Source organism: Salvelinus namaycush, chromosome 11 (genome assembly GCF_016432855.1).
Source record: "Salvelinus namaycush isolate Seneca chromosome 11, SaNama_1.0, whole genome shotgun sequence".
Taxonomy (NCBI): Eukaryota; Metazoa; Chordata; class Actinopteri; order Salmoniformes; family Salmonidae; genus Salvelinus; species Salvelinus namaycush.
In genome coordinates this window covers 9,615,496-9,641,367 of record NC_052317.1, presented here as the reverse complement: position 1 = coordinate 9,641,367, position 25,872 = coordinate 9,615,496, and the positions used below count along the sequence as shown (strand labels likewise).

The 25,872-nt window shown below is 42.1% G+C and overlaps 1 protein-coding gene across 1 annotated transcript; it reads right to left on the bottom strand.

Annotated features, from left to right (window-relative positions):
* Nucleotides 1-781: 781 nt before the first annotated feature.
* Nucleotides 782-25,872, bottom strand: LOC120055786 (gelsolin-like). The gene is made up of 17 exons (XM_039003747.1): nucleotides 25,774-25,872; nucleotides 22,723-22,910; nucleotides 20,900-21,054; nucleotides 16,834-16,995; nucleotides 14,649-14,798; nucleotides 14,036-14,125; nucleotides 13,597-13,729; nucleotides 13,208-13,296; nucleotides 12,705-12,920; nucleotides 12,248-12,381; nucleotides 11,821-11,911; nucleotides 8,460-8,630; nucleotides 3,116-3,290; nucleotides 2,641-2,756; nucleotides 2,356-2,433; nucleotides 2,174-2,234; nucleotides 782-1,571 (listed from the first exon to the last, which is right to left on the bottom strand). The coding sequence occupies exons 2-17, from the start codon at nucleotides 22,901-22,903 to the stop codon at nucleotides 1,411-1,413; spliced, it is 2,163 nt and encodes a 720-aa protein (XP_038859675.1). The 5' UTR covers nucleotides 22,904-22,910; nucleotides 25,774-25,872; the 3' UTR covers nucleotides 782-1,410.

Sequence of the window (25,872 nt, the reverse complement as noted above, 5' to 3'; positions counted from 1 at the left end):
ATTAATGAACTTGATGTAGCCTACTGAAGATTAAAAGCCTAGCTACAATATCAAATACTTAGTAAACTGAGGCCTAACCAAAAGCTTTCAACCTATTAAAAGGCACTCAGCATATTTGACCAGAATGCCTTACCTACACAGGCCTGCCATGTGGGTCACTCACTCATATATAGGCCTACCCTATAGGCTTATTCCTCTCTTGCAGAAAAACAGAAAGCTTTCAGCACTTTGTTTCTCTATGAACCTTTCTCAGTTTCTCATAAAGTCCCTGTAGGCCTGTACAGCTGTGAAAGCTAATGTATAAGAAGCTTTCATGTCATTTCTTCGAGCCATGGCAAGCAGCAAACCATTTTCACTTTCGCGAAGAGTGGCGGGAAAGAGCTGTCCGCCCAGGCTCCCGCGAGACTGGCTGATGAGCAGTTCGATCAAGGTCACCCTGTCAATCATGCCAAGCGCTCTGCCACTGTAGCTCTAAAAGCGGGAAGAAGGAATTCAGGCAACTCTCCTTAGCCAAATGGTGCGTAAAAGGGTAACATTCTCTTGGCGTCTTCCTTTTTTACAGTATCCTAGACGGCTACTATGGTTTTCTGTTCTCATAAGTTAGGTACGTTTTTTTCCACCATTTGACCAACTTCAGAAGACAGAGAAATGTTACATGGGAGAAAGAGGTTGTACTGATATTAAAAGTGTGAAACTGTTCTGCTGTCATTCCTGTCCATGTGGCCTCCTGTCAACATAGAAAATGTAGGCTACCAACATGTCCACAGAAGAAAGACAATCCTTTAAAATACTAGGAATTTATTTAAAAGCCATCTGTAATAGCATTTCAGAATCATCAAAAATAATGTCAAAAAGATATCACGTATTTCTTCAGTTAGATACACTACGTATACAAAAGTATGTGGACACCCCTTCAAATGAGTGGATCTGGCTATTTCAGCCACACCTATTGCTGACGGATGTATAAAATCGAGCACACCGCCACGCAATCTCCATAGACAAACATTGACCAACTCCATATTAATGTCCATGATTTTGGAATGAGATGTTCGATGAGCATGTCCACATACTTTTGGCCATGTAGTTTATCTTGTTAAAATGCAGCATGCATCACATATCAAGACGAAGGGCAACAAATACCTTTTGGATTCAATACAGTAGAACTACTGGAGTGAGAAGGCTCCCAAAGATATGCTCTAACAGGAAATAAAAAAACATGCTAGGCAGACATTTCATACATCTTTAAAAACGACAACATTATGTTATTTTTTTCAAGCTAGAGTAACAGAGCGGTGCAGTGCACTGGTACAGAATAGAGGCAGAAACTCCCAAACAGCAGTGCATGGGAGTGGCAAGGGTATGGGTATGGGTAAGTGGCAGATAGGTAAGGGGGTGGGTGGAGTTTTGCATTTAGAAGCTGGCACGGATTCTTTCCAGAGGGTCTGTTTCCCACATTTTGGGGTCCCAAGCCTGGAACCAGCCAGTGAAGGTTGGGGGTTCTGCCCCCTGTTTGATGGTGGAGATGGGCAGCCCTCTGCGTCCAGAGGGGTCTGAGTCCACATAGTCCTTAGCTAGAGAGGGAGGGAGGGGAAGAGGGAGGGAGGGAGGGAGAGAGAGGAGGGGGGAGAGAGAGAGGGAGGGAGAGGGGGGGGGGGGGAGAGGGGGGGAGGGGGAGAGAGGGAGGGAGAGAGAGGGGGGGAGGGAGGGAGAGAGAGGGGGGGGAGGGAGAGAGAGAGGGAGGGAGGGAGGGAGGGAGGGAGGGAGGGAGGGAGGGAGGGAGGGAGGGAGGGAGGGAAAGAGCATAAAGATTATTCCTGTATTGTGACAGTCCAAGTCTCTAGCTAAAGAGAGAGACCAGAAATACAGTACTGTTATGTTATTAAGTCACAAAAGGAACTCATAATGCTTTGATCCAGAAAACATTTTTATGAAGGCCACAGAAAGTGAAGCTTTAACCATAGGCTGAAACCAATTTCAAGTTCAACTGTATGCAATGGTGAGCGTCGGAGGGAGAAAACAACCTTTTACTAATATAAAGGTCATCCTTTGATTATATAGCTAGATACAATGAGCGTCATAAGATAACTCATGTTCTTCTTAATCAGTTGTGACCCCCGTCTGGATCCTGAGTAGGGGCCACTGTAAAAGTGTGTTTCTCTGCGTGTTCTCGTACCTATTTTGGGTGCTCCAGTCCTCTCTTCTGCATTCGCATCTTTGCCGATCCAGAGGAAGATCTGTTGGGAGGCCACACATGCTGTTAGCTCATAGACTTTCAGATTCACTCTGCATTGTTTTTTGAGAGCAGAAGATGAACAAGCTTGTGAATTGTGATTATGATGGAGGAGCTTCACTCACCTGGTCCCAGGTGTCCAGCAACATGACATCATCAGTGGCCAGGTCAGACTGTTGGAAGTCTCCAGGAACCTCTTCCACCTGGTGATTGGAGGATTAAAATACAGCACTGTGGAACATGGGCACATTGGACTTTTGCATTGTAGTATTCCACATTGTGTTACCTATGCAATGTTCTCTCCTTCGGAGTGACACTGAATTTCTAATTGGGGGTTGAATTGAGTAGTCAGCTATCTATCCAAGAGACACGCGACGATAGACACACTCAACAACACTCCCATCACTTACGCTGAGGCATCCGGTCTTGTTGGAGCAGCCAAACAGGCGTGGAGGTTTGACCATGTTCTGCAGACCCTTGGAGGTCTGGTACTCCTTCTTTCCTCCAAGGGCAGACCAGAACCCAGCTAGGACAGGTAAGACCAGCATAGATTCATTTCATTGGTTCTTCGGGAACACTATTGTGTTTTGTTGTGATATTAGCATGTGTGATGTTATCTCTTCCTGTGTTATTTTAGGGGCACATTTCAATTGTCTAAAGTTGTTTCCTCTCCTTGTAACCTTTCCTTCATCAACACTGATCTGAAAAAAGGTAGATGGTCAAGCAAATGCATGAGAGGATGCCACCACCAAATAGCCTTTACCTATCCTGTGATTTAAGCCTAGTGTAGATGAAGGAGATAAGACAAGAAGAGGAAGACACGTTGGACTATCGAGATGCACCCCACTAATACAATAAAGATGGAATACTACATGAAATCCTTACCTGGCTCCTTGCCCTCAGTCACATCACTGGCACTGCCACCCAGGATGCCCACCACATGCTTGGCGGCGGCCATTTCCTCCTCGCTGGCGCCCACACCCCTCCACACAAACATGGCATCGGGAGATTTGAGCACAAACACGTCATTGGCATTCAGGAAGGAAGCGGAGGGCTCTACCTGACAGGGAGAAAAAGACAAGAGGTGTTCAGAAGTGGTCTGGTAAAAGTAGAATCCTACTTCTTATACTACACTGTTTCTATACTTCTACTATATTATAGTTTTAGATGTTCTTCTAAGGGCCTGTCAATCCTCCTCCCACACCGATGGTCATTATCTCAACTTTTTATTTTGTTTGTCATTTTTTCAGAAGGGGGTTACAGCGTAGAGCTGTGGCGGTCATTCAATTTTGTCAGCAAAATACTGCCTGTCTCACGGTAATTGACCGTTAATTCATATAAACACGTTCAGTATCACCAGGTCTCCACGCATACAAGCCGCATACAAGCCACTGATACACGCCTTTGGAACATCTACATTGAAAAAAGTCTAATAAAGCAATTTAATATACACCATAACAATAAATCCATTCTTTATTTTAGGCAGGTCTAAAGAAACATTATGACATGAAGAAAATGTATTTCAGAAGAACAGAATATGAGTTGACCTACTCTTTGTCGGGCTATGCGCCATGCCATAGGCTGTAGGCTTGTTTATTTAGCAGATAAATTATGCTTATAAGTCCCATGTCATTATTTTATATTATATGATTTTATAATGAGAAGAATATAATTGAACTTAGGTGAATAAAATAGAAAGGATATTTTTCCCATTCCAGAACGAGTGTGCAGATGAAGTGGCTATGTTGAGCATAAAAGTGCTAATTTGAATCAGATCCTATACGCTAGATTAAGAGTTATTTGGCAACTTTAGTTGTGAATGATACAAACCTTAGAACGTCGTAGAAATCAAAACATATATGGGCTGCATGCCGCGACTATAGGCTATTGATGATTTGAGAAAGTCGCAAAAAAAGCTTGTGCTCTGCTCCTTGCCTCAGGCTGCACATGTTGTTCTCTCATCAAGTGATCATATTTTCACCCATCAGACTATTATCAATGTAATCTTGTCTTTAACAATATGTCAAATTAGTTTCGATTTAGAATGGACCATTATCAAATGGGCAGGAACAGGGGGGAAACGACGTCATCCATATGCACCATAGCGAATGGAGGCCACTTTCCCGCCTGTTCGTTTTTCAATCATGCCAGGTAGGCTACTCCGGTTATTTCACTCCACGCATCAACCACGCTGGGCTACAGGTTATATTCCGACCAAACGCCATGCCATGGGCTCTCCAACCCTGTTCCTGCAGATACCCAGTGCTTCATTTGGGAAACCAAGTGAAATCTGTTCTGAAACATCAATAGCAACATGTTTTCACAACTAAACATATTTCATTAAACTGTTGACAGCCCCTCTCTCTGCGCACTCGAGAAAGGAATGAAGGCGAGAGGGCATGAGATGGAAACGCATGGTGATGAGATATTCTGTAGATTAAGGTAATGTGTCAGCCTATTAATTCATTAAAAATATTTTTTTAAATCCCTATTACTAGGCTATTCCAAATCAAATACAAATTCACTATACTTGTAGGCTAACTCTATAAGCCGCCCTGCACAATCAATGAACCAACAGCATCGCCTAGGCCTATTCAGTACGTTCTCTCACAGACTCTTAAATAGGAAGTTTGGTGCGTAGAATAAGGTAACCAGTCCATCCAGTATGCCTAACAATACAGTCCACAATCAAAGGCGATTACTCAAATTTGTTTAATTTTGAAGTATAGGCTAGATCAATTATGTCCGAAGGACATCTTAAATCTGTTTTTTATATGTTTTTCTGACATGCGCAATATGTGATAGGCTATGTATTGTATAATGGCACAATCAATATTTTAATTTCTGTATTTTTTCAGGCATGGGCTCGATGATAAGTGTTTGATGTGATTTTCAATTGCATTTGCATTGATGTCAGAGTGGTTAGATGAACAATAGAGCCCTGAGTACCAGGCCATTAGGACCTGATGGCGGGACAATAGATCCCTGAATACCATTCCATTAGGACCGGATGGAGGGACAATAGAGCCCTGGGTACCAGGCCATTAGGACCTGATGGAGGGACACTAGAGCCCTGAGTACCAGGCCATTAGGACCTGATGGAGGGACAAGAGAGCCCTGAGTACCAGGCCATTAGGACCTGTTGGAGGGACAATAGAGCCCTGAGTACTAGGCCATTAGGACCTGATGGAGGGACAATAGAGCCCTGGTTACCAGGCCATTAGGACCTGATGGAGGGAAAATAGAGCCCTGAGTACCAGGCCATTAGGACCTGATGGAGGAACAATAGAGCCATGAATACCAGGCCATTAGGAACTGATGGAGGGACAATAGAGCCCTGAGTACCAGGCCATTAGGACCTGATGGAGGGACAATAGAGCCCTGAGTACCAGGCCATTAGGACCTGATGGAGGGACAAGAGAGCCCTGAGTACCAGGCCATTAGGACCTGTTGGAGGGACAATAGAGACCTGAGTACCAGGCCATTAGGACCTGATGGAGGGACAATAGAGCCCTGAGTACCAGGCCATTAGGACCTGATGGAGGGACAATAGAGCCCTGAGTACCAGGCTATTGGTGACCTGATGGTCATTAGCGAGATGGGTACTACCAAGCATGTCCAGAGTGCATAAAAGGAGATTACCGTTACTCAGCGGTCCCATGGAATTTTACTGCGGTCATGACACATGACTGCCAGTGTGGCGGTAAAATTATTAACCCAACAGCCCTAGTTACGGGTACAGGTATAACATTAAAAGTCATATTAATTCAGATATATTCATATATTCAGTTATCATATTTGCATTTCATATTTTCACATACACTGCTCAAAAAAATAAAGGGAACACTTAAACAACACAATGTAACTCCAAGTCAATCACACTTCTGTGAAATCAAACTGTCCACTTAGGAAGCAACACTGATTGACAATAAATTTCACATGCTGTTGTGCAAATGGAATAGACAAAAGGTGGAAATTATAGGCAATTAGCAAGACACCCCCAATAAAGGAGTCGTTCTGCAGGTGGTGACCACAGACCACTTCTCAGTTCCTATGCTTCCTGGCTGATGTTTTGGTCACTTTTGAATGCTGGCGGTGCTTTCACTCTAGTGGTAGCATGAGACGGAGTCTACAACCCACACAAGTGGCTCAGGTAGTGCAGCTCATCCAGGATGGCACATCAATGCGAGCTGTGGCAAGAAGGTTTGCTGTGTCTGTCAGTGTAGTGTCCAGAGCATGGAGGCGCTACCAGGAGACAGGCCAGTACATTAGGAGACGTGGAGGAGGCCGTAGGAGGGCAACAACCCAGCAGCAGGACCGCTACCTCCGCCTTTGTGCAAGGAAGTGTGATTGACTTGGAGTTACATTGTGTTGTTTAAGTGTTCCCTTTATTTTTTTGAGCAGTGTATATTTTCTTGTACCCGTGGGTACATTATTCATTTTTAAATAAGGAGAAATGCATACAAAGATAAAGAACAGTATCAACAGTTTTGTAATATTTTGTATTTAGGAACAAAAAAGGCTCCCCCTCCCCAGCCCATTCCCCCCAGCCCCCTCAATCCCCATCCACCCGCCCGCATCCTTCCTCCCCACCCGGAAACCATGTTTCCCATCCCTTCCCGCATCTCCCATCTTAATAGGTAATGGTATCATAATCGATCATTTCAATAAGCATTTTTCTACGGCTGGCCATGCTTTCCACCTGGCTAACCCTACCCCGGCCAACAGCTCAGCACCCCCTGCAGCAACTTAATAGCCTTGGTTTCTCAAATGATTGCCTCACCTGGTTCACCAATTACTACTTCTCAGAGTTCAGTGTGTCAAATCGGAGGGCCTGTTGTCCGAACCTCTGGCAGTCTCTATGGGGGTGCCACAGGGTTCAATTCTCGGGCCGACTATTCTCTGTATATATCAATGATGTCGCTTTTGCTGCTTGTAATTCTCTGATCACTCTACGCAGACAATACCATTCTGTATACATCTGGCCCGTCTTAGGACACTGTGTTAACAAACCTCCAAACGAGCTTCAATGCCATACAACTCTCCTTCCGTGGCCTCCAACTGCTTTTAAATGCTAGTAAAACTAAATGCATGCTCTTCAACCGATTGTTGCCTGCACCCGCCCGACCGACTAGCATCACTACTCTGGACGGTTCTGACTTAGAATATGTGGACAACTACAAATACCTAGGTGTCTGGTTAGACTGTAAACTCTCCTTCCAGACTCACATTAAGCATCTTCAATCCAAAATTAAATCTAGAATCGTCTTCCTATTTCGCAACAAAGCCTCCTTCACTCATGCTGCCAAACATACCCTCGTAAAACTGACTATCCTACCGATCCTTGACTTCGGCGATGTCATTTACAAAATAGCCTCCAACAGTCTACTCAGCAAACTGGATGTAGTCTATCACAGTGCCATCCGTTGTATAACCAAAGCCCCATATACTACCCACCACTGCGACCTGTATGCTCTCGTTGACTGGCCCTCACTACATATTCGTCGCCAAACCCACTAGCTCCAGGTCATCTATAAGTCTTTGCTCGGTAAAGCCCAGCCTTATCTCAGCTTACTGGTCACCATAGCAACACCCACCCGTAGCACGCGCTCCAACAGATATATTTCACTGGTCATCCCCAAAGCCAACACTTCCTTTGGCCGCCTTTCCTTCCAGTTCTCTGCTGCCAATGACTGGAACGAATTGCAAAAATCACTGAAGCTGGAGTCTTATATCTCCCTCTCTAACTTTAAGCATCAGCTGTCAGAGCAGCTTACCGATCACTGTACCTGTACACAGCCAATCTGTAAATAGCACACCCAACTACCTCATCCCCATATTGTTATTTATCCTCTTGCTCTTTTGCACCCCACTATCTCTACTTGCACATCATCATCTGCACATCTATCACTCCAGCGTTATTTCACCTCTATGGCCTATTTATTGCCTTACCTCCGTACTCTTCTACATTTGCACACACTGTATATAGAATTTTTCATTGTGTTATTGACTGTACGTTTGTTTATGTGTAACTCTGTGTTGTTGTTTTTGTCGCACTGCTTTGCTTTATCTTGGCCAGGTCGCAGTTGTAAATGAGAACTTGTTCTCAACTGGCCTACCTGGTTAAATAAAGGTGAAATAAAAATAATAAATAAGTAATATACCCCTGTTGAACCCGACCTGACTTATCTTTTCCTCTCCCTCACACAAAGACACACTGAGAACTCACCTCTACGGCTCGTGTAGCGCGGGTGGAGGACTGCCGAATGTGAAAGAGTCGTGTGCTGCCAGTGCCTGTCTGTCCTCCTTTACGGGACGTTCCTCCAATGTGGACCATCATGGGCTTGCCCTGGAACAGGCTCATCAGGTGGGGGGGTTCCTGGCCCTGGGTCACACGCACCTGTAGGGGGTAATAGACAAACATGGACACTTAATGATAATGATGTAGATTAGGAAAAAACATTCTAAAGTGATGGGTCATTCTGTTGATTTCATGAAAATTGAGACAAAGGTTGCTGTCCTTAACCTGTTGAGGACAGAGGGCGCTGTTTTCACTTTGGGGGAAAATCGTGCCCAATTTAAACGGCCTCGTACTCAATTCTTGCTCGTACAATATGCATATTATTATTACTATTGGATAGAAAACATTCTCTAGTTTCTAAAACCGTTTGAATTATATCTGTGAGTAAAACAGAACTCATTTTGCAGCAAACTTCCTGACAGGAAGTGGAAAATCTGAAATCGATGCTCTGTTCTAAGGCCTGCCTATAAATGGGCTTCATATATATCAGTATACATGCACTTCATACGTCTTCCACTAGATGTCGACAGGCAGTGAGAGAAGAAATGGAGTGTATAACTTGATCTGGGGTCGAATAAAAGCTCTCGGCATGACGTGTCACCAGTTTCCTGTTTTCTGGAGAGAGCGTGAAGGGACCTGGTTTTGCCTTCTGTAAAGCTGTCGTTATGGACGACTAATATCTCCGGCTTTGATTTTATTTGATACATGTGACAATATCATCGTAAAGTATGTTTTTTCAATATAGTTTTATTAGATTATTGAAATTTATTCGGGACGTTAGGCGTGTTGCGTTGTGTGCCTTTGTTCAGGAAGGAGAGCTTCGCGCTACTTTGCTAGCTTTCCGTGCTAATTGACTGGAGAAGAGGACATTCTAAATCCAAACAACGATTGTTCCCGACAAAGGACCCCTTGTACAACATTCTGATGGAAGATCGTCAAAAGTAGGACCCATTTTATGATGCTATTTCATATATCTGTCGAACATGTGAAATAGTCGTTTGCGCCCAGATTTTGGGTACTCTCTCGCTATAACTAAGCTGGATGTCGTAATGAAGTTATTTTTAGAATTCTAACACGGCGATTGCATTAAGAACTAGTGTATCTATCATTTCCTATACAACATGTATTTTCTAGTAACGTTTATGAATAGTTATTTGGTCAGAATAGTTGAGTGTCATAAAAATATCCGCACATTCTGGGAAAAAGATGCTACGTTAGCACAATGTATAACCACTGATTTCAGCTCTAAATATGCACATTTTCGAACAAAACATAAGTGTATGTATAACCTGATGTTATAGGACTGTCATCTGATGAAGGTTTATGAAGGTTAGTGAAAATTAATATCTTTTGCTGGTTTATTCGCTATCGCTAACGTGCCTATTGCTATCGCTAACGTGCCTTGATGAATGAATGCGGTAGTGTGGTAGGCTATTGTAGTAAGCTAATATAATGCTATATTGTGTTTTCGCTGTAAAACACTTAAAAATTCGGAAATATTGGCTGGATTCACAAGATGTTTGTGTTTAATTTGCTGTACACCATCGATTTTTCAGAAATGTTTTATGATGAGTATTTAGGTATTTGATGTTGGTGTCTGTAATTACTCTGGCTGCTTCAGTGCTATTTCTGACGGTAGCTGTGATGGTAGCTGCAATGTAAAACTGATTTATACCTCAAATATGCACATTTTTCAAACAAAACATAGATTTATTGTATAACATGTTATAAGACTGTCATCTGATGAAGTTGTTTCTTGGTTAGTTTGGTTGGTTCTTGGTTAGTTAGGTTGGCTTTGTGCATGCTACCTGTGCTGTGAAAAATGTCTGTCCTTTTTTGTATTTGGTGGTGAGCTAACATAAATATATGTGGTGTTTTCGCTGTAAAACATTTTAAAAATCAGACATGTTGACTGGATTCACAAGATGTGTATCTTTCATTTGCTGTATTGGACTTGTTAATGTGTGAAAGTTAAATATTTCTAAAAAATATCTTTTGAATTTCGCGCTCTGCCTTTTCAGTGGAATGTGGGAGGAGTTCCGCTAGCGGAACCCTGGTGCCAGACAGGTTTTAATATACCGAACTGTCACGATGTAACATTATGTGCCAATATGGTGGTACCCATTAAAATGTTAAACACAAAACTGCTTGAAACACCCAACTGGAAGCAAAACAAAGAGTGATTGCCCTCTGCTGGTCAGTATCAAAACCTTTCCACACAATTATTCCGTCTATAAAGACAGGACAAAATGCATAGGAGACTCAATAATATGACCTCATTTGCTAGAGACTGGATACCAACGCAGCAGCTGCCCTTGGCAAAAGATCATACATGCACAGGCAAACTGGATGCAGTCTATCACAGTGCCATCCGTTTTGTCACCAAAGCCCCATATACCACCCACCACTGTGACCTGTATGCCCTCGTCGGCTGGCCCTCGCTACATATTCGACGCCAGACCCACTGGCTCCAGGCCATCTATAAGTCTTTGCTAGGTAAAGCTCTGCCTTATCTCAGCTTACTGGTCACCATAACAACACCCACCCATAGCACGCGCTCCAGTAGGTATATCTCACTGTTCATCCCCAAAGCCAACACCTCCTTTGGCCACCTTTCCTTCTAGTTCTCTGCTGTCAATGACTGGAACAAATTGCAAAAATCGCTGAAGCTGGAGACATATCTCCCTCACTAACTTTAAGCATCAGCTATCTGAGCAGCTCACCGATCGCTGCAGCTGTACACAGCCCATCTGTAAATAGCCCATCTATCTACCCATCTACCTACCTCATCCCTATATAGTTTTTATTTACTTTTTTTGCTCTTTTGCACACCAGTATTTCTACTTGCACATCATCACCTGCACATCTATCACTCCAGTGTTAATTTGCTAAATGGTAATTACTTCGCTACTATGGCCTATTTATTTCCTTACCTCATTTGCACACAGTGTATATAGATTTTTCTATTGTTATTGACTGTACGTTTGTTTATGTGTAACTCTGTGTTGTTGTTTTTGTCGCACTGCTTTGCTTTATCTTGGCCAGGTCACAGTTGTAAATGAGAACTTGTTCTCAACTGGCCTATCTGGTTAATTAGTTTTTTTTATTCGGCGTTATGGACCACAATAAATGCAACGGCTTGACAACCTTTGACCTATTGACTGAAAGTGCTTTGTCCAGTGCCCTTACGAATAAAAATGCCACACCGTCATAGCTATTGACTGTGCTGTGCTATTGACACCGATTGCGTTGGGGACAGGAAGATGAGCTGGAGAGTAAAGAGACCCACCTGAACAGGGGCTCCTCCCATAGAGTCATCCAGCTTCACTGTCATGAAGGCAGAGGCAGCCAGCTCATCCTGGGTGCACTTCAGCCCCTGCCTGATACACACACACACAAACCAACAAACATGTTAACCACACCGGTATCAAATATGGGATAAAAGTATTGAGTCAGTTTGCCATGCTCATTTCAGATACATCTTTCTTTATGAACTAGGTTCAGGAGGACACGTGGAAGTGTTTCAGAATATTCCAGAACAGGTTAGGGTTAGGTAAAATGCCCCCTTTGTGTAACTGATTTGTTGTACACAAACCTGGTGTCGATGTCATTTGCACTGTCCAGGTGCACAGTAGATGATTAGTCATTTGCACTCACTAGGTGTAAATACATGTCATGTTTACAGCATAGTTGTGGATGATGTCATATGTACTGACCAGGTGTAGATGATGTGCTGCTCCCTGCCTCCCAGTTTGTAGCTGTAGAGGATGAGGTAACAGTCTCCTCCATAGAACTGGCCGTAGGAGGAGGGATCCACAGCCACTTTATCACCGCCCTCAACACGCCAGATCTGAAAACAAAGCAATAGTTAGGGGTGCTCACTCACAATATCATTTTCAACGTTTATGTTGCTGCCCTGATTTGTTCTGAAAGTGCCCAGCACCCTGACTGCTGCTTCAAAACCTTGTATTTGCCTGAACTTTCCTAAATTTAAGATAGAAACACAGTAAAGTCCAAAGACTTAGTTCAGGGGTCTGAAACGTTCGACCCAAAAGACGATTTAATACGGCCCGTGGTTGTCTATGTAAATATAAACAGACAGACCCTGGGAAAAATTAGTTTGAGACCCTTGACTTAGTTATTTCCATTGTAGTCCAGTATTATGTGTTTTACCTGGACTTTGCCTTTACCATCATCCACCATGCCATGCTGGGCGGCCATGTTTTTATTGGAGTGGAGGGAGGAGGCGTCGAACGGCACTTGCTCCACCTTGGCAATGCGGCCGATGCTGTAGGCCTTACTGGGACCTGTGGTCTGGTCCTTGTCCTTCCAGTCACTGAAGAACTGCTTGAAAAGAGTGGTCTCGCCTCCTGATGGAAGTACCTGGATCTGCAGGGCCGAAGAAGAAATACACGTTTTTTGTTTGCCATAAACCACAAATTCATCTCACGTTCGTTCCAATAGCTAAGTGATAAATTAAACTTGGAATTATGGTTATGTGAAACTATCAATCTTTTTTTAATATTCATTATCGTTCAAAAGTTTAAGTCACTTTTTTGGGGGGAAAGTGGACATGGCTAACAAAATTTGGACCATTTCCTAGTAGTGCCTGAGCAAGACCTAGGAATGGTCAAAATGTTTTTTTCAAAATTAAACTTCCCGTTATTCCAGTGTACCTGTGTCTTATCGGAGTAGCCCTTCTCTTTGATGAACTTCTGGGCTGCTGACATGGCTGCTTTACGTTCCGATGTGTTGGCCTTGGGTCCTGTGAAGGGGAAACAGATAGGGATGCTAAATTATCAACCCAACTCAACAAGACTCTAAAAAAAAAACTGACGATTGCTAAAACAAATACGTAAAGAGAGAACTCTGAAAAGATTGCTGTAAAACATTACACGTTGAGGTAGCCATTTATGCCCCGACACTATTTTTGGCCAGACGGAGCTGTTTCCCAGAAGTTACATATTTTCCGATAATCGACTTGCTTCGTCAAAGTGCGTCACATAATGATCTATATCCTGGCAAATGTTTCAAAAGCAGAGCGAAGAGGAGAAGAGTAGCCTACCTTTCCATACGAAGACGTTCTTGTCCACTCCGTTGTCCAGGATGTAGCACTCCTCAGCGGTCAGCATGGCCTGTTTGAAGGGGCTGGAGGAGGCCACCACCGATGACTTCATAGAGCCAGAGGCATCGGAGATCTACAAAACACAGGGATTAGATATCAACAGACACATATTCATCCTGTACATATGTTGACAGTACTCCCTTGAAAAGCAATGTGTTCTTCTCTACGGATTCCCATGTATAAATAAGGGATCAATATGGAATCAACAAATATATACAACATCAGAGATCTACAATGTACGTCAATAAGCTTGAGAGATCAACAATATGTGAGAACTGAAATGGATAACACCATTATCAAGAGAAGAGAACAATGAGATAAGAACAATGACAAATCATGATGCTGATGCTAAACAGCAAAGTGCAGTAACATCAGTTACCATGTAGAGGGCGCCCTTCTTCCTGTTGGAGGTGTCCACCTTCTCATCATCGGGTGTGCCAGGGGGGATACTGGGTTTGGGCCCCAGAGTCTATGAGGATCCAACATGGAAGATTAGCTTCATACAGAAACACAGAGAAGCCTTGTTCCAGGCCCCATACACATGCATGGCCAGTCTCTCTTTTCTCTCTCTTATTCACGTTCTCTATCTCTCTCCCCCTTTTTATTTATCATTTTCTCTCTCTCGTTAGTCTTAGAGACATTGCCATATACTTGTTTGGGGGGGGGGGGGGGGGGGCAGTTTAGCAAAAGGCTATGGCACAGAAGTGGCACAGGGTACAAAAAAGGCATTTGTACCCATCTGCATTCCCACGGTGAAGGTGATTTCATTAACCAGGAAACTCCTCAAAAATGTATAGTGCCATTTTACGATATGTTATACAGTAATTACCACGTCCAATGATGAATATTTGAATGTTACTTGGATACTGTACATGTATAAGTATGATTGATTTTCTTGTGTGTGTGTGTGTGTGTGTGTGTGTGTGTGTGTGTGTGTGTGTGTGTGTGTGTGTGTGTGTGTGTGTGTGTGTGTGTGTATCCCTATCCTTCACCTCAGTAAGTGCCTGTGGCTCAGCCCCATCCTCCACCATGTGGAGTTTGGCCCTGCCGTTCCTCTCGTTGTCCCTGATGTCAATGGCCACCTGGGAGGCCTTCAGACGCTCAAACCGGTTACACTCACTGCCACACCACTGGTAGATATCCTGAGGAAGAGGTAGAGTGGAGAAGACCGAGGAAATAAAAGGTTTAGCTAGCTTTCCAGTGTCACCTAGTTACATGTCTTTTCGACGCCTAAGGGCTCTATACGTGTATTGAAATTCAGCTATGTGATTTCTGGTGTCCACCATTTTTGCTTCTAATGTTACTTAGCTATAGCGCTTCAGGCTTGAACTCCTATATTGAGATGCCTAGCTTGAAATGTCATGCAAATAATCATTGACGTCAATGCATGATTTACACAGAGATGTGAGGTGCTGTAAATATGAGTTCAGGTTAATGGTGATGATTTCACCAATTCTACCGACTACAGAATCCCTTCAATGGTGTAGCCACATAATTTTGCTCATCATATAACTTAGCTAAAAGCTCTGACTCTAGCTTTCAAATACCAACACCTACATCATCATTCAAAGGTTTTAGAACACCTACTCATTCAAGGGTTTTTCTTAATTTTTACTATTTTCTACATTCTATAACAATAGTGAAGACATCAAAACTATGAAATAACACATATGGAATCATGTAGTAACCAAAAAAGTGTTAAACAAATCAAAATATATTTTATATTTAAGATTCTTCAAATAGCCACCCCTTTGCACACTCTTGGCATTCTCTCAACTAGCTTCATCTGGAATGCTTTTCCAACAGTCTTGAAGGAGTTCCCAAATATGCTGAGCACTTGTTGGCTGCTTTTCCTTCACTCTGTGGTCCAACTCATTCCAAACGATCTCAATTTGGTTGAGGTCGGGGGATTGTGGAGGCCATGTCATCTGATGCAGCACTCCATCATTCTCCTTCTTGGTAAAATAGCCCTTACACAGCCTGGAGGTGTGTTGGGTCATTGTCCTGATGAAAAAACAAATGATAGTCCCACTAAGTCCAAACCAGATGGGATGGCGTATCGCTGCAGAATGCTGTGGTAGCCATGCTGGTTAAGTGTTCCTTGAATTCTAAATCAATCACAGACAGTGTCACCAGCAAAGCACCCCCACACCATAACACCTCCTCCTCCATGCTTATGGTGGGAAATACACATGCGGAGATCATCCGTTCACCCACACCGCGTCTCAAAAAGACACGGAGGTTGGACCAAAAATCTCCAATTTGGACTCCAGAACAAAGGACAGATTTCCACCGGTCTAATGTCCATTGCTTGTATTTCTTGGCCCAAGCAAGTCTCTTCTTCTTATTGGTGTCCTTTAGTAGTGGTTTCTTTGCAGCAATTTGACCACGAAGGCCTGATTCACACAGTCTCCTCTGAACAGTTGATGTTGAGATGTGTCTGTTACTTGAACTCTGTGAAGCATTTATTTGGGCTGCAATTTCTGAGGCTGGTAACTCTATTAAACATATCCTCTGCAGCAGAGGTAACTCTGGGTCTTCCATTCCTGTGGTGGTCCTCATGAGAGCCAGTTTCTTCATAGTGCTTGATGGTTTTTGCGACTGCACTTGAAGAAACTTTAAAAGTTCTTGACATTTTCTGTATTGACTGACCTTCATGTCTTAAAGAAATGATGGACTGTCATTTCTCTTCGCTTATTTGAGCTGTTCTTGACATAATATGGACTTGGTCTTTTACCAAATAGGGCTATCTTCTCTATACCCCCTACCTTGTCACAACACAACTGATTGGCTCAAACGCATTAAGGAAAGAAATTCCACAAATTAACTTTTAAGAAGGCACACCTGTTAATTGAAATACATTCCAGGTGACTACCTCATGAAGCTGGTTGAGAGAATGCCGAGAGTGTGCAAAGCTGTCATCAAGGCAAAGGTTGGCTATTTGAAGAATCTCAAATATAAAATATATTTAGATTTGTTTAACACTTTTATGGTACGACATGATTCCATATGTATTATTTCATAGTTTTGATGTCTTTGCTATTATTCTACAATGTAGAAAATAGTGAAAATAAAGAAAAACCTTTTTAATGAGTAGGTGTTCTAAAACTTTTGACCGGTAGTGTATATACACAGGTCTACATATCACCTAGGCTGTACTGTGTAGACGAGAGTTACCTTTCCCAGGTCCACGATAAAGCAGTCTCCCTGGTTGAAGCTAGCCCAGGACAGGGCCACCTCTGTGGCTCGGATGGCCCGCCTCCCCTTGATGTGCAACAGGCGCTTCACGCTCATGTCATTGGTCACGACGTGTTGGAAGCCTGAGGCCACACCCCCTTGCTGTGATGGGAGAGGTCAAATTAGGTGAAAGAGTAAAGAGGAGATGCTGGTGGGTCTCTCTATAAACTAGGGTACCAGTGCGTGTTTCCTGTAGTGGACAACTGTTTGGAGCTGTTACAAAGTCAATTGTAATAATTTGCCTTTTTTTTTCATGTGAACACATTAAGATATAAAGGGGTAACATTCAATATAATTCATGAGTTGAATCAAAACCTATGTTTAAACACTACCTTTCTTTCCTTACATTTATCATACTGCTGTTTGTCATTATATCATATACTAAGCATTTAACAATTGAATTACACATTGAAATACAAAATCCATGATAATGCTGTTGGACTCCTTCTTGTATGGAGATCTCGGAAGTGCACTGTAACCCGTAACATTTCGTTTGGCACGGTGTGAAAACAGTTTTCATGGGCACACATATCCCAAACAATGTATGGATTTGCAGAATCAAATGCCTCTAACAGAAAGAATATTGTAACTTTAACAAGATGAATCAAACAAAAATCAATACTGTCATTAAAGGGGTTCTTTAAGTTATGCATAACAGTTGTTTGATGCACATTTGATGTCTGGCTGTTTAGTTATGTGGGGAAATGATCGTGCAACATCAGCTGATTCAGGAGAGGGTTTTCTGAGAATCAAGTGATAAACAGCTGGTGTCAGTGGAGACCCGTCATTCAGGGCAGGTGGAGCAGAGCCTGTTTGGAGCCACACATTTTTTATTGGGCTTGCCTGTTTTGCATGTTATTTTGGCATTAATACATGTCACATATCAGTTTGCAAACAATGTCAAAAAAAATATACACTACGGTTCAAAAGTTTGGGGTCACTTAGAAATGACCTTGTTTTTGAAAGAAAAGCACATTTTTTGTCCATTAAAATAACATAAAATTGATCAGAAATACAGTGTAGACATTGTTAATGTTGTAAATGACTATTGTAGCTGGAAATGGCAGAGTTTTTATGGAATATCTACGTAGGCGTACAGAGGCCCATTATCAGCAACCATCACTCCTGTGTTCCAATGGCACATTGTGCTAGCTAATCCAAGTTTAGCATTTTAAAAGGCTAATTGATCATTAGAAAACCCTCACTCATGGGGACACTATGTCACCTCCAATTCTAAGGGTGGACTTAGAAAATTCTAGCCCCTTGGGTGCTGCCATAGAGTTACATTAGAAGCGCCCATCCAAGAAGGCTCAAGGTCATTGGCCACAGATAAAATGACGTCAAATCGCGTTATAGCTACTGTAGCTTTGATTGGACTGATCATGTCAACATCATACTTTCAAAATCTTAGCTAGCAGTCATCATCATGAATCAAGTTGACAATCTACTGGCAAATCCTTTTTAATCCTTGTCATATGAAGAGAAATAATGATGAGAAATTACAGATGAAATGTATCGGGGCTCTTCGGCCATTGGACATAAACATTACACAACAAGTTGGAAATCGCAAATTCAACAATGAGTGGTTTGGAAGGAATCTGTGAGTTCAAGACAACTGGGAACTCGGGAAAACAGGCTACTAATGGGAAAATACGTTTTGAACTTTCATCCAATTTGGAATTGTAAATGGGGAACTCAGGCCTCTTTCTAGAGCTATGATCTGAAGATCACTGACGTCATCATGATTTGACCTTTTTTTTCCCATAGGTCCCAGTTGTCTTGAAAGCACCATAAATCCAGAGAATACCAGACCTTGATGAAAAAGTTTGATGACTAAATTTGCCCACGAAGCACCGCCGCACTACCTTCCTGTTCAATCGCTACCTTCCTGTGAGCACAGCACAACAAGGTGAGTCCAAAAATATCTTGTATGCTGTTGCATGAATGATGTAATATGCCAGGGAGATATGTATACCGTAGCTAAGAAAATAATACTAAGTGTATGTTGTGTAGTAAGCTGTTAGTAGCCCATTTGCCTCACCCTAATAATTTGGTATATTTTCCCCTCTTAATTTCGCCTACTGTTCTGACTTGGTGGTGCACATGTTTTTGAGAAATGTAATCATAGAATATTGTCAGAGCTTTCATTGTCTGCTTATATACCCCCTTTATTTATTCTATGTTTCGGACTTGGTGTACAGGGAGAACACTGTAAGAATGGCCCATGTTCTGAATTCTATCGCTGTACATTTCAAAAGTGCTGAACAAATAGTTATATTGACTAACGTCCGTCCTAGCTCGCTCATTAATGTCTTTATCAAAATTCCGGATTGCCTCTTATCCGCTCAGGGAAAGTTATTTTCATTAAATAAACACACACAGTGATTTATTAGACATACAGTGATGATAAAAAAAATGTTTTACAAAGACTGCATGGGGGCTTTAATAGTTGAATCTCAATTGCATTTTCTTGATTAGTTGCATCTGCTCTCCTTCTCAAAATTCATTGGAAGAGAAGGTCAGAGATCCTTCCCATTCCTCACCTACCTCTCAAAGCACATTGGGAGAGAGGAGTGAAGGTTCCTCCCCGAAGGCTGCAATGCACTTTCAAGAGCATTCATTTGTCGTTTTTAGACACAGACTTAGCCAGATATGAATACAAAAACAGATTTCCGTTTGCAAACCATAGATATCACTGTAATTGTAGGTTTCCACCATTGATAAATCTTGGTTTTTCTTTTCCTCTTAAGGGAATTCAAAGCTTGTTGTTGTGTTATGTGGCTATTTATGAAATTCCCAAAATGAGAAACAGAACCAGTCTGAGGAAGAGAGGTTCTCCTGAGAAAAACAGAGAACTTTCCATGGCAGAGATGCAGCAGGAAGGAATGTTTTATGACTGCAGGGTAACAAAGGCCTCAGATATTCAGCCCTAGCTAGCTTGTTTCTCTCTCTGTCTATTTTTCTCTCTCTCCCTCTCCCTCCCTCCCTCTCTCTCTCAAGGACACAGTGTGCAACTCTAAAATAGAAGGAAGCCAGTTTCCAGTTTCCAATGGTAAACAGAAATGGTTCAATTACTGTGATCTTTACTGTGGCTTTTGTGGAAACATAAAACAGATGGTGAGAGGAACAACAAGAGGCAAAACTCTCAAACCCCATGGTTGTAGTATTATAACAGAGATGTTACTGTATTACAGGTCACTATGACTAACCCCTCTTGCCCCAACCCGTACCTTTCTAAAACCACTTCCTTATCATCAACTGACTGCTCTCATTCAAAATGTCTGCTCTCATTCAAAACGTCTGCTCTCATTCAAAACGTCTGCTCTCATTCAAAACGTCTGCTCTCATTCAAAATGTCTGCTCTCATTCAAAATGTCTGCTCTCATTCAAAATGTCTGCTCTCATTCACAATGTCTGCTCTCATTCAAATGACTGCTCTCATTCAAATGACTGATCTCATTCAAAATGTCTGCTCTCATTCAAATGACTGATCTCCTTCAAATGACTGATCTCATTCAAAATGTCTGCTCTCATTCAAATGACTGCTCTCATTCAAAATGACTGATCTCATTCAAAATGACTGATCTCATTCAAATGACTGCTCTCATTCAAATGAATGCTCTCATTCAAAATGTCTGCTCTCATTCAAATGACTGCTCTCATTCAAATGACTGCTCTCATTCAAAATGTCTGCTCTCATTCAAATGACTGCTCTCATTCAAATGACTGCTCTCATTCAAAATGTCTGCTCTCATTCAAATGACTGATCTCATTCAAAATGTCTGCTCTCATTCAAATGACTGATCTCATTCAAATGACTGCTCTCATTCAAATGACTGATCTCATTCAAATGACTGCTCTCATTCAAATGACTGATCTCATTCAAAATGACTGATCTCATTCAAAATGTCATTAGTGGACCATACATTGGAAAATAGTTATTTTATATAGTTATAATAGCTCTCCCAACTCATATCTGTCTGATTGTTAGTTGAAAGCGACTGACCTTGTACTTGATGCCAGACTTGAAGTAGCCCATGAAGGTGATGGACTCATTGTTCTGGACCTCTCTGAACTGGACCGGCCCTCCGCCCAGGAAGTCATCCAGCTGCGTGGCAAAGATGGCCGCCGCTCCGCTCTCATCCTGAGAACACTCATCACCTGGAGAGAAGAAAGAGAAGGGAGAAAGTGAGACATCGTTCACAGAGAAATTGCTAAAAATCATGCACAGACCAAAGACTTGCGTCCAAGCCTTTATTCAAAGTGTTCTCATTTGAACTGTGGCGTATAGTCTGGTGACGGCCTGTTTTGGTTCTGGACAATTCTTTAGTAATTGCTCCGAGCTGACGGAATGAGACTTCATGCCAAGGTTTACATACAAATAATGAGTACAAGAAAATGCTTATATTAGAACTGGTTTGATCAGAGCCACCAAGGTCCAGTCAGTCCTTTATTACAGGTAAACGTTGCTGTGGTTGGGCCCTAGGGCTCCAACATGGGGTTAAACCGTGGTGGGTGGAGTTGTTCGCCATTTTGCATTGATCCCTCTCAGATCTCGAACGGGGGGGATAGAGAATGTTAGATCTGTAATGCCAGCACCACAGTAAAGAAATGAAGCCTTGTTAGCAAGGTACCACATAAACATGTCCAGACCCGTCTGTCTATTGTGGGTGGGTAATGACTACCCGGAACTGGTATGCCATGTGTGCGAGCACGGCTCAGCACGCACACTGGGTTCACTCTGGTTTGCCTTGTTGTGAAGTCAAACTGACAAACTAGAAGTTTATAGAGAGGAGAGATGGAGGGAAGGGAAGACAGCGAGAGAAAAAGAGACAGATAGCGAGAGAGAGAAGCAAGGAAATGAGAGGAGAGAGAGTTTTCTAATTTGATGTGGGCTTTCTTTGAAGATAAGTGTACTTGTATGTAGTCTACCAGGCCCAGAAAGATCTTTAGCCAATTGAATTAAGCTAATAGACAAGACAGGAAAGCAAGAGGGCAAATAGATTTACACAAATACATTTCACACATGAGTGTGAGTACCAGGAAGGAGAGTTTCAACATCACTGTTATCGCAACACAACATTGACAAAGCATCATAGTGATGTGTGTTGCTGGGAATGCTTTCTCATGTGATCACCTCACTTCAAACCAAGTGTGAGAAAACGGAACATTTTCTGCACAAGCAATACCTGCTATATATAGATTTACCAAAGCGTCTACGTGTAAATTGACCACAGCTAAAGGGTGTTTCTGTTTACACACATACACACTCTGAAAAAGTCACGTTTTCTATAAGTGAGTGTAACTGATGATTGGGAAAGAACGCGACTTCCACTCTTGTTGAAATTCATACGGGCGAACTTCAGAGGAGGCTGGTGGGAGGAGCTATAGGAGGACGGGCTCACTGTAATGTCTGGAATGGAATCAATGGAATGGTCCCAAACACATCTAGCGCACGGAAACAACGTGCTTGACTCGGTTCCATCGATTCCATTCCAACCATTCCAATGAGTCCGTCCTCCTATAGCTCCCCCAACCAGCCTCCTCTGGTGTACTTGTCAGTGGGAATATCTATACCCCATCCATATGTCCATACTAGTCTGTCTGTGTCATGTCTGCCGGTGACCCAGATCCAATAACTCCACTACATAGCTTTCTCAAGTCCAGTCCATGTCTGATCAGTGGTTACGTTGAGGAATGTGAGTATTATCAAAGCATTTGAGCGGGGGGGTCAGTGACATTTCTTCAACATCTAAAGAAATGGCTGTTAAGAGCCTAGTAGGTGTAGTGTAGTGTGTGTGTGTGTGTGTGTGTGTGTGTGTGTCTTACCCATCCACATGTGTATGTAGTGGGAGGGGGCTGCAGTGGTGTAGAGGAGGATGTACGCGTCTCCTGTGAAGAAGTTGCCGTGTAGGGCCTTGGGGACTGGCCTCAGGTCCATGTTCTCAATACGCCACACCTGCAGCCCTGTCTCCTTCCCAGCGGCCACAAATTCCTTGTGGGACACCATGATGGCTCTGAGAGAGAGAGAGAGAGAGAGAGAGAGAGAAAGAGAGAGAGAAAGAGAAAGAGAAAGAGAGAGAGAGAGAGAGAGAGAGAGAGAGAGAGAGAGAGAGAGAGAGAGAGAGAGAGAGAGAGAGAGAGAGAGAGAGAGAGAGAGAGAGAGAGAGAGAGAGAGAGGCAGACCTGTCATAAATGTTGTATGGGGAACCAAAGCTATCGCCTGTCTCAACAGGACCTCAGACAGGGTTTGTTAGTCTAGGATTGTAGTAGTCAACTAACAACGGTCATAACTGAGGTTATAAATACCCATGTTATCTTGACCATCTAGTTGATCATTTTGTGAGAAGCGATTATATTTGAAGCACTAGATACCGAAAGCATTAACATAACCCTATATGTGAAAATGTGCTACTTCCTCTGAAAGTAGTGGTGGCCTACTACAAAGAAATTAGATTTGGTACCACAGGCACACAGGACAAGATTATGGTGATATAAACCTGGCTTCCGTATGCTTTCTTGACATTTAAATGACAAGGACGATGAGTGAGACTAATTTAAGTTTAAAATGACATGTTTTTATTTGTCTTATGTATGCTACGGGATACACATGGTATTCACTGTCCAACAAAATGCTTACTTACAGGTTCCTCCTCGACAATGCAACAACAATAAGATATAATACAATATAAGAATACGAACAAAAGAAAATGGCTCAGATTAAACTGAAAATAGAAGCAAAGATAATTATGAAACCACTACTTCTACTGATGCATTTCACATCAGCGATGTTATTGTATGATAACTGTAAAACCAAGTGTTTAGGATCTGAACACATAATTAAACACTTTTCTGTAACACTGTGAAGGTATTGAGAATTTAAATGAAAACCTGTCACAGTGTTTAGATTGTAAACACCAGAACATATTTATCTGCTGTATGACTTCTTAAATCACATGAACACAGTACTAGGCATTAGGTTTTAAACACTAAACACTGGGGGTGTTGTTTGAACACTGTAGGGTATAAAACCTCTGTATATTTGCATATTTCCCAGCATGCCTTTTTTAGTGAACGTGAAAGATACCCACCCATGACTATGTTTTGTTAGTGACAGAGACATCATCGTTGCATTAAATAACTTTTAGTTCTGAAGCCTTCATCAAATGGCTGCCTAAGTGAATGTGTTTCAATTAAAAGTAAGCCTTTTATGGCCACATAAGGCCTTTAGTTGTAGTCTAGTTATCCTCAACATTGTGGTCTGAAAATCCAGGATCATGGGACACATGCAATTCAAAATACACTGGTTTGTGAAGTGATTAGCAATTCTTATCAGAATCCACCCAGAGGGAAGATAGACAATAATTTCAATATTTTATCACTCAGTATGACTGCTATGGTGAGGACTTAACATACAAGGCTAACTAAACCATCTAAACTGGAACAACCATCTCAGTAATGGGTGCAATAAATCCAACCCCTTACAAATTGGATTAGTTAAGAAAAAGGTAAGATATCTATCTTTGTATAGTATAAGATCAATTCATCAATCCATGTGCATGAGGAAACAGAGATATTAAAACAAACTTTTTTTTTTTTAAACCAACCTGCAACAAAGCATACTAGGAAATGGGATAGAGGCCCCTCCCACATATCTTTCACTCAGGGAGTTAACGGAAATGAACTCAACACAGTCGAGTAATAACATCACTACACGATTTAAAATATTTATTGAATCCGTTGTGCTGAATATAGGTAGGGTGACAGACATTCCTAACACTGATCTGAATAAAAGGCATGGAAAGTCGCATACATTTCTACTGACTAAATGCACTCTAAACAGGATAATGGGAAAGTAAACACTAGTGTTTAAAATCTGAACACTTAGGAGATATATATGTTCTCCTGATTGGAAACCGACTCGAAAAATATGCCTATCATGTTTAATCTTGCATTCTCAACACCTGTGTTTAAGATGAGAACACTATTGGCAAATATAAATGCATATTGTTTAAGTTTTAAAGACTGAGATTTAGGTTATAAACATGTTTCATGGTTTTACACTGTAGAAATAGTGCACTCCTCTACCAGTAACCTCAGCTAACTGTGCTTGCCTGTGTATGAATGAACTATCTGTCTGGTTCTGCTCTGACGAGATAGACGAGAAAATATAATCGCACTCAAATCAACAACACCTTGGGATAATGCAAATGTGTTGGGTGAGATAGTTATCATTTCTACTGAACATACATTTTGGTTGTCACTGCATGACCAAATATTAAAATACCTTTCTCTCTCACACAAACACAGACCGAGAAGCTGAGACACACGCACCCACAAACACACCCACGCGCGCACACAACTCAATGATGACATTTTTCTCTTCCAGGGAATGTGTTGTATAACAGACGTAGCCTATGCCTGGAAATGTTATCAAGACTAGTAACAAGTTGTCCTTTCACGACTCTCTTTCACTGTGATAGACCTATTTACACTTCATTGACACAACTGGTAAAATAAAGGCATTAGTTTGGCTTTTAGACAACTACAAAAAGCAATAAGCAGTTGAAGAGATCATGTTTCAGTCGATTTCGGTTCAAATTTAGGCTACAAGAGAGGAATAGAGCGAATGCACGATCAGTCACACGTATGAATTCATGTGAAACTTTGCGCAAAACTGTTGAAGAATGAAGGCCAAACTTCAACAGGTCTACAACATATATTGCGCACGACAATTTTGACAAAACTCGATATAAATCTATGCGTAATACAGTTTCCATATGGACCTTTGCAGGTTCAAACAACAGGTCACGCAACAACGAATAAAAGTCAACCAAATTATAATTAAAAATGCATTAATTAATACAAAAAGTAACTCACCGCTTGACAGATGTATAAGGGAGGTTACGAGAATGTGTGTTGCGCGAGCAGATGTGGACGCGTATGCGACTTCTCTTCCAGAGGCAAAGAGCCTTGTTA